Source organism: Pristis pectinata, chromosome 11 (genome assembly GCF_009764475.1).
Source record: "Pristis pectinata isolate sPriPec2 chromosome 11, sPriPec2.1.pri, whole genome shotgun sequence".
Lineage (NCBI taxonomy): Eukaryota > Metazoa > Chordata > Chondrichthyes > Rhinopristiformes > Pristidae > Pristis > Pristis pectinata.
This window is the reverse complement of record NC_067415.1, coordinates 33,591,406-33,604,257: the sequence shown is the minus strand read 5'-3', so window position 1 is coordinate 33,604,257 and position 12,852 is coordinate 33,591,406. Positions and strand designations below refer to the sequence as shown.

Here is a 12,852-nt window from a genome sequence, read left to right as displayed (position 1 = left end):
TCCACCAAGTGTAAATGTAGAGCAGACTCTAAGCTGCTTTCTATCAGCTAACCACCATGTAGCTCAATAATAGAAATAAAAACAGCTTGTATTTACTTAAGATCACTTAAGTAACACTTAACATATAACACTTAAGATCAAAATAAGAAAACTAGTGCAGATGAACAAAAGAGAATTTACCAAGTCCCTTGAGTACTTCTTCAATGAATCTAGAACCTTGATTATGGATCTGTTTAGCCAGAAGTGTTGAAGCTGCATGATTCTTTAGGGAAGAAGAAAAATATGAAATAAAAGTGTGTGTTTTGCATTGTGTTGTTTTGCTGGGATCATGCTCAAGAAGAGGAGGAAAAAAAACTCACCAGGTTTAAGCCAAAGCAAGAAGTTCTTAGGGAATACTTCAAAGGAGGAAAGAAAAACAGCTGGAGATGTTTAGGGAGGGAACTCCATAATTCAGTCTTGACATCTGGAGCCATGGAGGGATCTGAAAACATGAGAATTTTGAAACTGATGTAATGCTTAGCTGGGAGGCAACATTGTTCAACAAGCACTAATGAGCATAAGCTAATGCAAGAAAGAGCCAACAATTTCTTTGTCATTCTGCGTTAATACTATTGAATAGCACTTGCCTGCTGTAACTAAATACTACGATGCTGGAGGAACTCAGCAGGCCAGGCACTGTGGAGAACAGCAGGTGGTCAACTGTTCAGGTCAGGACCCTTCTTCAGATCTGAAGATAGGAAAAGGAGAAGCCCAATATATAGCAGGGAAAAGCAGAGCAGTGATAGATGGACAAAAGAGGGGAGGCAGAGTGGGCACAAGGTGGTGATAGGCAGATGCAGGGGAGGGAGGGGAGAGCAGATCCACCAGGGGATGGGTCAAAGTTAAGGAGAGAAAAGAAAGGGAGGGTAGAGGAAAGAAATAGAGGCTGTAAGCTCTAGACACTATGATGCACCCATATAAAAGGAGCAGTGTGTTTGCAGTGTAGTTACAACACTCACATTTACCCAGCAAAATGGAAAACTACCCAAATATGTTATCCTCTAAAAGCAGGCAAATCTAATCTGTCCAGTTGCTTTACCATCACTGTACTCTCAGTCATTAGCTGTGATAGAAGATGTCTCCAGTGTTGCTTTCAGGTGCCACTAACCCTTTCATCAGTGCTCATTGTGGGTTCTCCCAGGACAAGAGGCCGCTTACCTGTTAAAGTCATGATGCACATATGGACAAAACAGCTGAATATCCAGAGATGAGCTTGGGCTGACTGGCCTTGAAATCAAGACAGTATTTTACAAATGCATTATCAAGGAACTCAAGTAAAACTAAAGCCAATGGGAACTGGGGATGGGGCAAAGAGAGGCAACTTTCTGGAGTCATTACCAGACACATCAAAAATGTTTATGGTTGTTAGACCCAACCATATCATTTCTGAGGTGCATCGCAACCTGGATAATCTTGACTGATTTAGTAATAAGTACATTCACTCCACGCAAATGTCAGGCAATGGCCAGTTCAAAACAGAAGGAATGGAATCATGATATCAACAGTTTGTTGCATGCAAGGGGCATTAGTTGAAGTAGGAAAACAGAAGGGGACTGGTTGGTGATTAGTTCTTTTTGATTGCAATTTGTTATTTTAAAGCAATATTATATTTCTGAATATTAAACCTTTCCCCTCCATTAAATACAAGGAATTACCTATGAAACTAAATAATTCCACATGAAACTTGTGATTTGTCTCAACTCTCTAATGCAAAACCCATAACTAGATGTTCAAAGCTTGATTTTTGACCTTTTTTCAGTATTTGCTACAGTAACAAAGCATTGCACCTACTTAGTACTTTCAACATAAGAAAGTGTCCCATAACATGTCAAAGAAATACAAGTAGAAGAAAAAACACAAGCCAGGTTAATAATAGGAGTGGTTAAAGAGAAGGTTTTGAGGAGGAGGGGGAGAAAGATTTAGAGTATTTTGCCACAGTAGCTGGAGGCAATGACCAATATTGCTGAAGTGAACAGAGGGGGAATAGAAAAAAAACAAAGAATTGGGGGAATAAAGAATTCTGAGGTATTTTGTGTTGCTGGAGGAGACCACAGAGATAAGGTAGTGGCAAACAATGGAATGATAAAATGTTTCTCTAAGTCTTGAAAATATTATCACTGAAGGTAAGAAAGTAGTACATGCTTGCTTGGTGTAATATATTCTTAGGTAACGGACATCCAGAGTACTAGAGTCATAGAGCAATACAGCAAGGATACAGGCCCTTCGGCCCAACGAGTCCATGCCAACCAATGTGCCCACCCACTTTCCAGTGTTCAGCCCATATCCCTCTAAGCCCTGGCCCTCCATGTACCTATCCAAGTGCTTCTTAAATAATACTACTGTACCTGCCTCAACCAGCTTGTAACCATACTTAACACCATCTGCATGTAAAAGTTGACCCCCAGGTTCCTTTTAAACCTTTCCCCTCTCACCCTAAAACTAAGACCCCTAGTTTTGGACTCCCCTACACTGGGGAAAAGACTGTTACTGTCCACCTTATCTACGCCTCTCATAATTTTAAACATTTCTATAAGGTCGCCCCTCATTCTCTTACATTCCAAGGAATAAAGGCCTAGCCTGGCCAACCTCTCCCTATAACTCAGGCCCTCTAGTACTGGCAACATCAATCTTTTCTGCACTCTTTCAAGTTTAACCACATCTTTCTTATAATGGAATGACCAAAACTGTACACAGTACTCCAAGTGCAGCCTTACCAATGACTTGTGCAACTGCAACATATTGTCCCAACTCCTATACTCAGTGCCCTGAATGATGAAGGCCAGCGTGCTAAATGCCTTTATAATACCTAGCCAGTATAAAATTTTAACTTATGCTCATTCTTTAAAGGGATTCATTAGCATACTTTTGCACAAATCAGAAGCTAGTTCAATTTCTGATGTTTATGAGAAAATAAAGAGTTAAGCCAGCTGTCGTAAGAGATGCATTTAGGACTGAAATTAGGAACAATATGCACAAGTAATTTTTGTCATTGTTTTCAATTTACAAAAGCTGACAGTTAACTTACTTGTAAAAGGAATTGTTCAGCCACCATTTTATTGCATTATTTTTCTCAACAACACAAAATCAGTGGTTGCATAGCAACACTAGTAAAAATAAAATTGAGATTCTAATATATTCTAAGACTGATAAGTCACCTGCGAGTCATACTGGCCAGTGTTGACATATTTTTCAAGGGCACCTAAAGAGGAATAAAAGCTGAAAATGTCATTAATTTTTAAAGATTAGTGAATGTATAAACAGAATGTTGCATTAGAATTTTTTTTGCATTCTCTAATCTTTAATACTTCCACATGTCTCTCCATTCCATGCAAAACGGACAATTCAACATGCAAAGCTTAGGTTTATTTTATATTTAGTGCAATAACAACAATGCTTTTAACACCAAAATTGACCCATCACAGAAGCCAGAAAAAATGCAAGCTGAATTAAAAAGGAGGATATTAAGAGTGGTTTAAAAAGATTTTTTGAGAACAGGAAGGGAAGGTTTAAATAGCATGTTATATAGATGGCTGAAGGCAGGGCTGTCAATAATGAAGTGAAGGGACTGAGGAATAGGAAATGGACTACTGTGGAAGGATCAGAGTCCTGACTGGGCTGAGTTTACCACTCTCTGCAGGTTCGGTCGGTCAAGAGCAGACGAGCAGTTGCCATACCAGGTTGGTAAATAAAGCACTCCACGCCTGCATGCAGCAAGACCTAGACAGTATTCAAGTACAGCCTGATATGTAGCAAGTAACATTCATGGCCATCACCTATCATTTTAACATTCAGTGGCTTTGCTATTGCCGAGTGCTGCACCATGAACACCCTCAGGTCATTACTGACCAGGAACTCAACAGGATCACCCACATAAATACTGTGGCTAGAATGGCAGATCAGGTGTTAGGTACCCTGTGGTGAATGACTGATACCCTGACACCCTAAAGCCTTTGCATCATCTACAGGACCATGATGGAATACTCTCCACTTACCTGGATGAGTGCAAATACAACAATACTCAAGAAGCTGGACACCATCCAAGATTAAACAATCCAATTAATTACCAAGTAACCACCACCCTAAACTTTGTCCTTCCACTGCAATGGCTGCAGTGTACACCAATTACTCACCTGATCAACTCTAACGGCACCTCCCTATCCTGTGACCTCTACCGCCAGATAGAACAAAGGCAGTGGGTATAGGAAAACCAACACTTGCCAGTTCCATACCATTCTGATTTGAAAATGTCACTGTTCCTTCACTGTTGCTGAGGCTAAATTCTGGAATCCCTCTCCAGTGTCAATGTGCAAGTATCATCACTGGAGGAATTGCAGTGATTCAAGAAGATGGCTCACCCCCCATCTTCTGAAGGACATTAGGTGCTTCTGTAATGAGGCTATCACTGGCAAACCCTAAACAGCATTGGAATTGTTGTGGGGGAAATAAAACACAAACTGCAGGAATAACTCAGCAGGTCAGGCAGCATCTATGGAGGGCAAAGGGACTGTTGACGATTTGGGTCCTGATTCAGGGTCTCAACCAAAAACATTGACTGTCCTTTTGCCTCCACAGATGCTGCCTGATCTGTTGAGTTTCTCCAGCAGTTTGTTTTTTGCTTCAGACTCTGCAGTCTCGTGTCACCATTGGAATTGTTGCGTTTGAAGAACAGCTCCATAACAATGGGCTACATTAAATGAAAGGGCCCAAACACCACCTCAGCCATTCAATAGGATCATGCCTGCTCTTTCCTTGACATCAGCTTTGCTTTACTGCCCAATCCTCATAATCCTTGATTTCCACTGTAGTCCAAAAATCTTTCTCATCTCGGCCTTTATAGTTAACGGTTCACCATCCGAAATCCCTTGGGATAAAGAATTCCAAAGATTCAAAGCCTTCTAATGAAAGAGATCCCTCCTCATCTGCTTAAACTGGGGAGATGCCTTATCCTGAAGCTGGATCTAGATATCCCGACTAGGGAAAGCATCCTCACATCTACCCTGTAAAGCTTCCTTATAGTCCTGTACATTTCTTTGAGGTCACCCCTCATTTTTCTTTAATCTTTCTTCATAGGTAGTCCCTTCATTCCAGGATTCATCTAGCTAACCTTCACTGCACCACTTCCAAGATAGCTGTCTTCAATCCCGAGGGACTACTCCAAACTCTTGAAATAAATGCCAGCATTCCATTTGACCCAATTACTTCCTATACCTGCATGCCATCTTCATGCTTCAGGTATGAGGATTTTCTCCAGAAAAACTCACTGCATTTCTATTCTTCCAACCAAAGCAGGTATCCTTGTGTTTCTTACATTATTCTCCATCTGCCACATTTTTGCTCATTCACAACCTGTCTAAATCGGCCCAGCCCCCCCCAGACTCTGTGTCCTCATCTTTGTACTGACAGCAAACTAGGGTATGGTACACACAGTCCTTTTGTCTCTCATTAATGTAGATTTTAACCAGCTGAAGCATCCCACAGATCACAGTGTGCCAAAGTAAAAGTGGCCTACATATCACTATTTTGTGTTTTGTCTATTCTATTGCTTTCAACGCCCTGATCCCCATTGCAGTAACATTTTGTGGCACATCAAAGCTCTTTTAGCAATGGGTCTGAGGTGGGTGATATTAGAGGGGAAGCAGGCAATATTTGTGATGGAGAGGATATGGGTTTGAAGGGCACGAGGTGGTACAAACTGAGCATTCAGCACAAATGCCCAATCAGGATACCTCCAAAATAAAAAAAAGACAAAATTAGCAAAAGGTAGTTTTTTAAAAAACAAAATCATTAGGGTAACTTTCACCCTGGTCACTGTACCAAAATGCGACCTGTCTGGTTCCTGATGCAGCTGCCCACACAGATCACAGCAGCCTTATCTTTGCCACTCCAGATCATGGCAAGCAGCTCTCAACCTTACAGAATTCTCAGTAGCCACAGAACAGCTGCATAAAAAAGCTCCCCCAACCCCACATCTCTGAAATCATTGACACATAGAGCACCATGCTAATCACAATGTGGAGACTACAGCATGTACCTCTGCTGTGCATAGCCACAACAAGTGCTTTGGGACTCACCAATGATGTGTAAAAATTTGCAGAACATTAGAAATTCAGACAGGCAGAAGCAGACAGCTATCTATCAATGTCCCATTTGGCACCCTGTAATTCATGGCTCAGTGCTGATGCTGCAAGGTTTACCCTATATTATATTTGACTTAAAACTAAAGATCATATGTTGCATATTTTTGTTCCAATTTCTATTGGTAAGACAGAGACAAGTTTTGTCATACATTAAAACAGGCAATTTGCATGTACGTAAAATCAGGCACAAATGGATCCAATTTGTAGGCTTCAGTAGCTGTATGAAAATTTGTAATGTGATCTTATATTGGCTACCAAGTTCGTTCTTACAGGGAGGTGCCTTTTGTCTGGAATAATGGGGGTACATTAATCCTTTCACTTTAATGCCTTATTTTCATTTATATAAAATAGTGTAACCTGTTTTTTTTATATACCAGGAAACTATGCTGGACGATAGTCATCATGTTGCTGTTGCACTTGGCAAACAAAACACCATTGACAAATGCCCTGTACAGGTAATAATAATTTATGAAAACAAGCCATTTGGCTATTGGGTCTATGTTGGCTAATATTGCCTCATATAAAAGTAGCAAATAATTTAACAAAAAAAAAATGTATGTGTGCAAGTTTATGTAGCAGAAGCAGAGTTAACAATCAACAAAACACCTCAGTTTACCTGTGGACTTCCATAGCATTTTCCATACTGTGAATCAGTCTTGTTGGCAATTGAAGGGGTGACATTATATATTCTGTTTCTGATTCTGTTTAACTTGCACAAATGCTACAGGACCAACATGGAAAAAAAATTATGAGCACATTTCACAAACCTAAGCTTTTCGTAGATATATTGCATCCTAAAATCAGTAGTTGTGAGCTCTAAATTTTGGTTAATTTTTGAGGGTCCTACGTTGCCTCAGCTTTTCTAAGTGATGAGTCATTGGGAGAAAGCATTGGTAAGACATTATTAAAGAAGTGGAAAACAAATGCAAAGGAACGAGGAAGGAACAATCTAAAAAGGAGTTTGATATTTCTAAATTTTAATGATCTCTTTCTGAAGTGATCCTGATGAGAATGGTCAGGAATGGTATATCTGCACTGGTAACTTTGCAGTCAAGTGAAGCAGTGTGATGTGAGGCCATAGATTGGCAGTTAATGAGAAAATGAAACAAAGCAGAAAGTATTGATTAGAATTGAACAATACTTTTCTTCCCCCTCAAATTCCCTCCCATTTTTGCAAATCTACTGTGTGATGATAAAACTTTGAAAGCTAATCAAAGCTCTTCTAATTTTTACTGATTATTATTATGTGAAAGTGATGAAAGGATTGTCTCCACCAAAGATAGTATCTAATAGTTCATCTAATAAATGTTCCTACACCAGCATAAAATATTGGTAACCGAATAATTTTTATTGCATGGAAACCCAACATGAATTTGAATATGGGGTTCTGTTAATGTAACTCATATTTGTAAAGATGATGGTTGGTAATACACCTTCTCTGCTTTTTTTCTCTCATGAATTACTATGTGTTATCTCAACCTGTGCTTTCCATGCATGGTCTCTTGCTGTGTGTGCAACTGTATAATTCACAGCAAATGTAGCTCATTTGTAAACAAGTGGAAAAATGTTGTACTGTGTGATTTACCAACTAATACAAGATTTTTGTCACAAAATTTCTGTACATATCCTTAATGTTAATACTGTTGCTTCTTTAGGTACAAGAGAATATTAATCAGGAACTATCCCAGTTCACATTCTTGACATATCAGGAGCTAATCTCATCAGCTATTACTATGGCTCCAGAAGATCCTGTGTACTGGGAGAACTTTAAAGCCAAAGAAGAAAAACCAAGTCGCCAGTGTCGGATGCCAGTATAGCTAATTACTACAAGAAATAGTATGTGAAACCTAGGTACTGATTATCACAGAACTTGAACAATGGATGGAGGCACTACAGATCAATTCTTCTCTTTATCTCGGAGTGGAAAAGAGAGAGAGAGAGAAACCAAGTACTGTACCGAATCACTGATGTGCACTTCTGGTTTCGTCAAGTCATTGGTTTTGAATTGCTGACTCGTAACTAAATATTTGACAGTGACACGTTGATGGCTTTTTTCTTGAAAGCACATATTATGCTTTTGCAGTCAATATCAAGTCTATCACAACAGCATAAATACGTACAAGTAAATTATCATTTCTTATGATTCATGAAGGAATCCACAGTACTGTAACATACCAGTTAAGCCTCCAAGGTTTTAAGGTATGTTCTGAACAATATTTTTACTTCAGGTAGCAAATGTTTCGATAAAAATTCCTCTGAATTTTAGACTAAAGGCAGGAGTGAGTGATAAAGGTGCCACGCAAGGTATTATTAAACAAAGTTAGAGTGCATGGTATTAGGGATAATATCCTGACAAAGACTAATTAACAGAATAGGAATAAATGAGTCATTTTAAGGTTAGAAGGCTGTGACCATCAGGGCGCTGTGGCCCAAGCTGTCCCAATCTAGATAAATGAAACAATTGTTAAATATCCATGTTAACTGATACAAAGCCAGATGGTGGTGTGGGGAGAATGCAGAGAGGCTTCAGGGAGATGTAGACAGGCTAAATGAATAGACAAGGACATGGGAGATAAAAAGTAAAATGTGAGGTTACCCACATTAGTAGAAAAACAGGTAGGGTTTTCTTTTTAAATGTGAGAGATTGAAAGGTGCTGGTTTGCAAGGATAAGGTCCTTCGTCACAAATCACTGAAAATTAAAGTGCAGGTTCAGCAAGTAGTACGAAGGCAAATGGTACATTGGCCTTATTGCAAGCGGATCGGAGTAAAAGAGTAGAGATGTCTTGTTCCAATCATAAAGAGCCCTAGTGAGACCACATCTGTAATATTCTGTACAGGTCTGGGCTGCCTTCCCAAGGAAGGATATACTTACAATAGAGGGAGCGCAGCAAAAGTTTGCCAGATTGCTGGAATAGCAGGTTTTTGATAGGAGGAGAGATTACATAGACAAGGCCTTTACTGACTTGAGTTTAGAGGAATGAAAGGTGATCTCATTGAGGGACAAAATTCCAAGGGGGCTTGACAGATGTATTCTTTCCCTTGGCTTGATTATCTGGAACCAGGGGTCATAGTCTCAAAATAAGGTGTTGGCCACTCAGGGGAGAAATAAGAAATTTCTTCAGAGGGTGGTGAATCTTTGGAATTAAATGTACAAGAGGGGTGTGGAGATTCTTTCACTGAGTATGCATCAGACAGAGATCAATAGATTTTTAAGACAATTATTAAGGGAATCAACAGAAACGGCATTAATGCAGGAAAATGGTCCTGAGATAAAAAGATCAGCTGCGAATTCATTTAAAAGATGGAGCAGGCTGAATGGTCTACTCCTGCTGCTTTTTTTTTAAATGTTCTAACATTTGTTCCCACAAACTTAGTTACCATGTTCACATTCTCCTCTCCCCAACAGAGAAAATGGCTTGGATGTTACTGGCGGTTTTTGGTAGTTCTGTGTACGACAACTTAAGGACTGCCATGTGAATCTTGAACTTACTGCCCAGACTTCAACCAGCAATTTCCCAACTGTGCAACATTTCTGGAGTTCACATAATTATAGTTTTAGTGTCTCTTAATTAAAATTTTGAGGTGTTTTCATTTTTAACATGTTAATTTCTTTAACATTTTACTTCATTTCTATGGTTTTTAAATGCCTCTAAATGTCAGGGGCTTTCAGAAGCATTGTGGAATCTTCCTGAATTTGCAGTCTGTCAAGGATTCTGGAGGACACAGCTCATCACCTAAGCAGCAAATGCAGCTAGGAGGCCCCACTCAGCGAAGTCCAGACCAATAACTTCTTATGGACTTGGACTACATTGATGCAAAACTTTTCAATCAATCTGACTGCACATATGCAACTTCTGCACAAGCACAGTAGGCAATTTTTTTGAATTGTTTACCCTTGCAACAGTTGTGGTTTCAGTCCTTATGGTACTGCTTGTTCCCAGGGCAGCTAAATATTATACTAACATTCCAGTCTATGAATCTGTGGGCAATGAGTAAGAGAATATTCCTTGGCTTCTTAATTCCAGCCAACTTTTTAACTGATTTGTAATTTTCATATTTAATTATTTTTCTTACTATCCCTTTAACATACACTCACTGCTTCATAATTGATCATTTCCCTGCCATTTTCACAGTGCCCACTTCATTTCCTTTGAATAACTTCTAAATGTTTCATAAATGTAACGCAAGGGCACAATCCTGCCCTACCCCAACTGACAGCAACTAGTTTTGCTTTTGCTGTTCACCCAAACCTGTATCTGAGTAATTGGAATTTCCACTAACATTTTAGGTTTTCTCCCAAATGCATTAAGCCAAACCACTGGCAGACTCAATATAGTCTTTTTCCCAGAGAGAGGGTGCTAAAAACAAGAGGGCATAGGTTTAAGATCAGAGGCGAGAGATTTAAAAGGGACATCAGGGACAGCTTCTTCACACAAAGGGTGGTGCATATTTGGAATGAGCTGCCAGAAATAGTTGAAGCAGGCACATTAGCAATATTTACAAGCCATCTAGATGAAGTAAATGGATAGGAGAGGTTTAGAGGGCTATGGGTCAAATGCAGGCAGATGGGACTAGCTCGCTGGACAACACAATCAGCATGGAGGAGTTGGGCCAAGTGGGCCTGTTGTCATGCTGTATGAATCTGTGACTTAGTGCCGCCAGGTTCAGTTCCCCTTCAGAAGTGAACTTGCTAGCATGAAGAAGGTGGACTCCTTATTGAGTGCAAGCTTGCTGCAATTGCCTGATATTTAAGCTGACAAATCTGCCAGCTGGGTCTGTGTCACATGCATTCTGGGATAGAAATAGTGAATACATTCATTTCACTGGAGAGGAATGGCTGTGAGGGACAAGGGCAAGTATTAATTTACAATTTTTAGCTTAAGTTTACTTAAAACAATTAGAAAGTTTTGAGCAACAAACAATCGGCTGGGAAACTCAGCGGGTTGAGCAGCATCTGTGAGAAGAAGGGAGCTGTCAATGTTTCAGGTTGAAACCCTGCACCATTCCTTTCCTCCCACAGATGCTGCTCAACCCACTGAGTTCCTCCAGCAGGTTATTGCTCCAGAATCCAGCATCTGCAGTCTTGTCTCTCGAGAAAGTTTTGAGTTATATCTATGTATTCAGAAGTTCAGAAGCATTCAAAATTCTTGATAGGTTTGACTAATTAGTTTCAAAGCTGATCAGTTAATTCTCTATATACCAAGTACATTTGGTTTTTAATAATACAGCCATATCCCCAGTACAATTGCAGTTTACCTGCAGAGAAAAATTTATCCAGGCCACATGTGAAGACTTGATGCAGACTATTAGAGTATTCCTCTGCAACAATCTTGAAGTAATGTCATGCATAGATGTCAGCATCTTGTTATGGAGGATTAGTTCAATCTCAATACATGTAAAAAGTATAGATACCCATGAGTTTTCCAGCTAATAATTCGTGGAAAGCCCAGAACCAAACTGTAAATTTAACAAAAGCTTAAAAGGACAAGGTGGAAAAAAAATCTATACATCATGGGCAGACGTCTTATTTTAATTCAATTATTTATTTATCTCTGCTCTAATTTGCAAGTTCTAATACCTCTACCCTCAGGAATTTCAAAGCAATCAATGAAACTCAATCAAATAATGTTTTTATAGCCCTTAATTTCTTAGCTAATTTCAAATAAACCACAAATGTGCATGAACATCGTTTTAATAAAGTTAATAGTTCTGTATTCCTCGAATAAGACTTGATTATCAGAGTCAATATGTTGAACTGTTGAGAGGGATGAATGGATTATTGCTGTTCTGCTTTATTTTTATCCAAATTAGTCCTTTATTTGCATTAACCCTTTGCATAATGAGCATCTCTACAAAGTTAAATAAATGGAACTTTAGTAAAACACCAAATAAATAGCATGTTATTTTTACTAACATATTTTATCGTTTCTATATATCACAAAGCAATAAATGACTAATGTTGTGACTGCCCATGTTGCAGCTTCTTAATAGCTTGTACCTGTCAAATGAATATCACTCCTGATTGACACGACGTGACCTTTCATTCTGCCCCAAATTACCAAATCCAGCTTTCTGACTCAGATTGTTATGGCATCTTACAAAGCCTGCTGTCACTCTTCAGGAAAGCCACATGTGAAGACTTGATGCAGACTATTAGAGTATTTCTCTGCAACAATCTTGAAGTTATGTCATGCATAGATGTCAGCATCTTGTCTTAGAGCCATGTTAGCTCCTGCTGTAATAAGTAGATCACAAAACAATTATTTGTGAATAGTAACTGAAGAACAAATATATTCACATGAATTGTAAAGCACAACATCTGAAAGCATTCAGTTGACGGTATTGCAAATTGGTTTCAGGAGATAAAATCTAAAGTTTGTATTAAGGCTTGTGTTTTAGAATTTGTATTTCTAAACAATTTAGTTGTAATGCATGTTTAACAGCAAATATTATAAAAAGACTCACATCTACAATATGAGGTCCTCATCAACTGGGGATTTAGGAGGAGGAACAATTCTGGGGAAGAATTCCAGAGCCAATGCTCTAGGCAGGTAAAATCTCAATAACCAGTCAGAAATAGTGAAAATCAGAACAATTCAATATTGCACATCGTCCCATCCTTTCAATGCTTGAAAACATGACTTGGACAATATTGGAAAAAGAATGCGATTAAAT

The 12,852-nt window shown here is 39.0% G+C and overlaps 1 protein-coding gene across 2 annotated transcripts in view; it reads left to right on the top strand.

The window, feature by feature from the left end:
* aasdhppt (aminoadipate-semialdehyde dehydrogenase-phosphopantetheinyl transferase) overlaps positions 1 to 12,212 on the top strand; it is a 49,546-nt gene extending 37,334 nt beyond the window's left edge. The window contains exons 5-7 of one of the 2 annotated variants that reach the window (XR_007957194.1): positions 6,554 to 6,631; positions 7,832 to 8,375; positions 9,584 to 12,212. Coding sequence is in view for 1 of the 2 variants with exons in the window: in XM_052026681.1 (XP_051882641.1) it covers positions 6,554 to 6,631; positions 7,832 to 7,993 (240 nt within the window). In the remaining variant the exon portion in view is untranslated. Of the gene's footprint in view, positions 1 to 6,553; positions 6,632 to 7,831 lie in introns of both variants that reach the window. The other variant, XM_052026681.1, reaches the window with a different exon arrangement.
* The last annotated feature ends 640 nt before the right edge of the window (positions 12,213 to 12,852 follow it).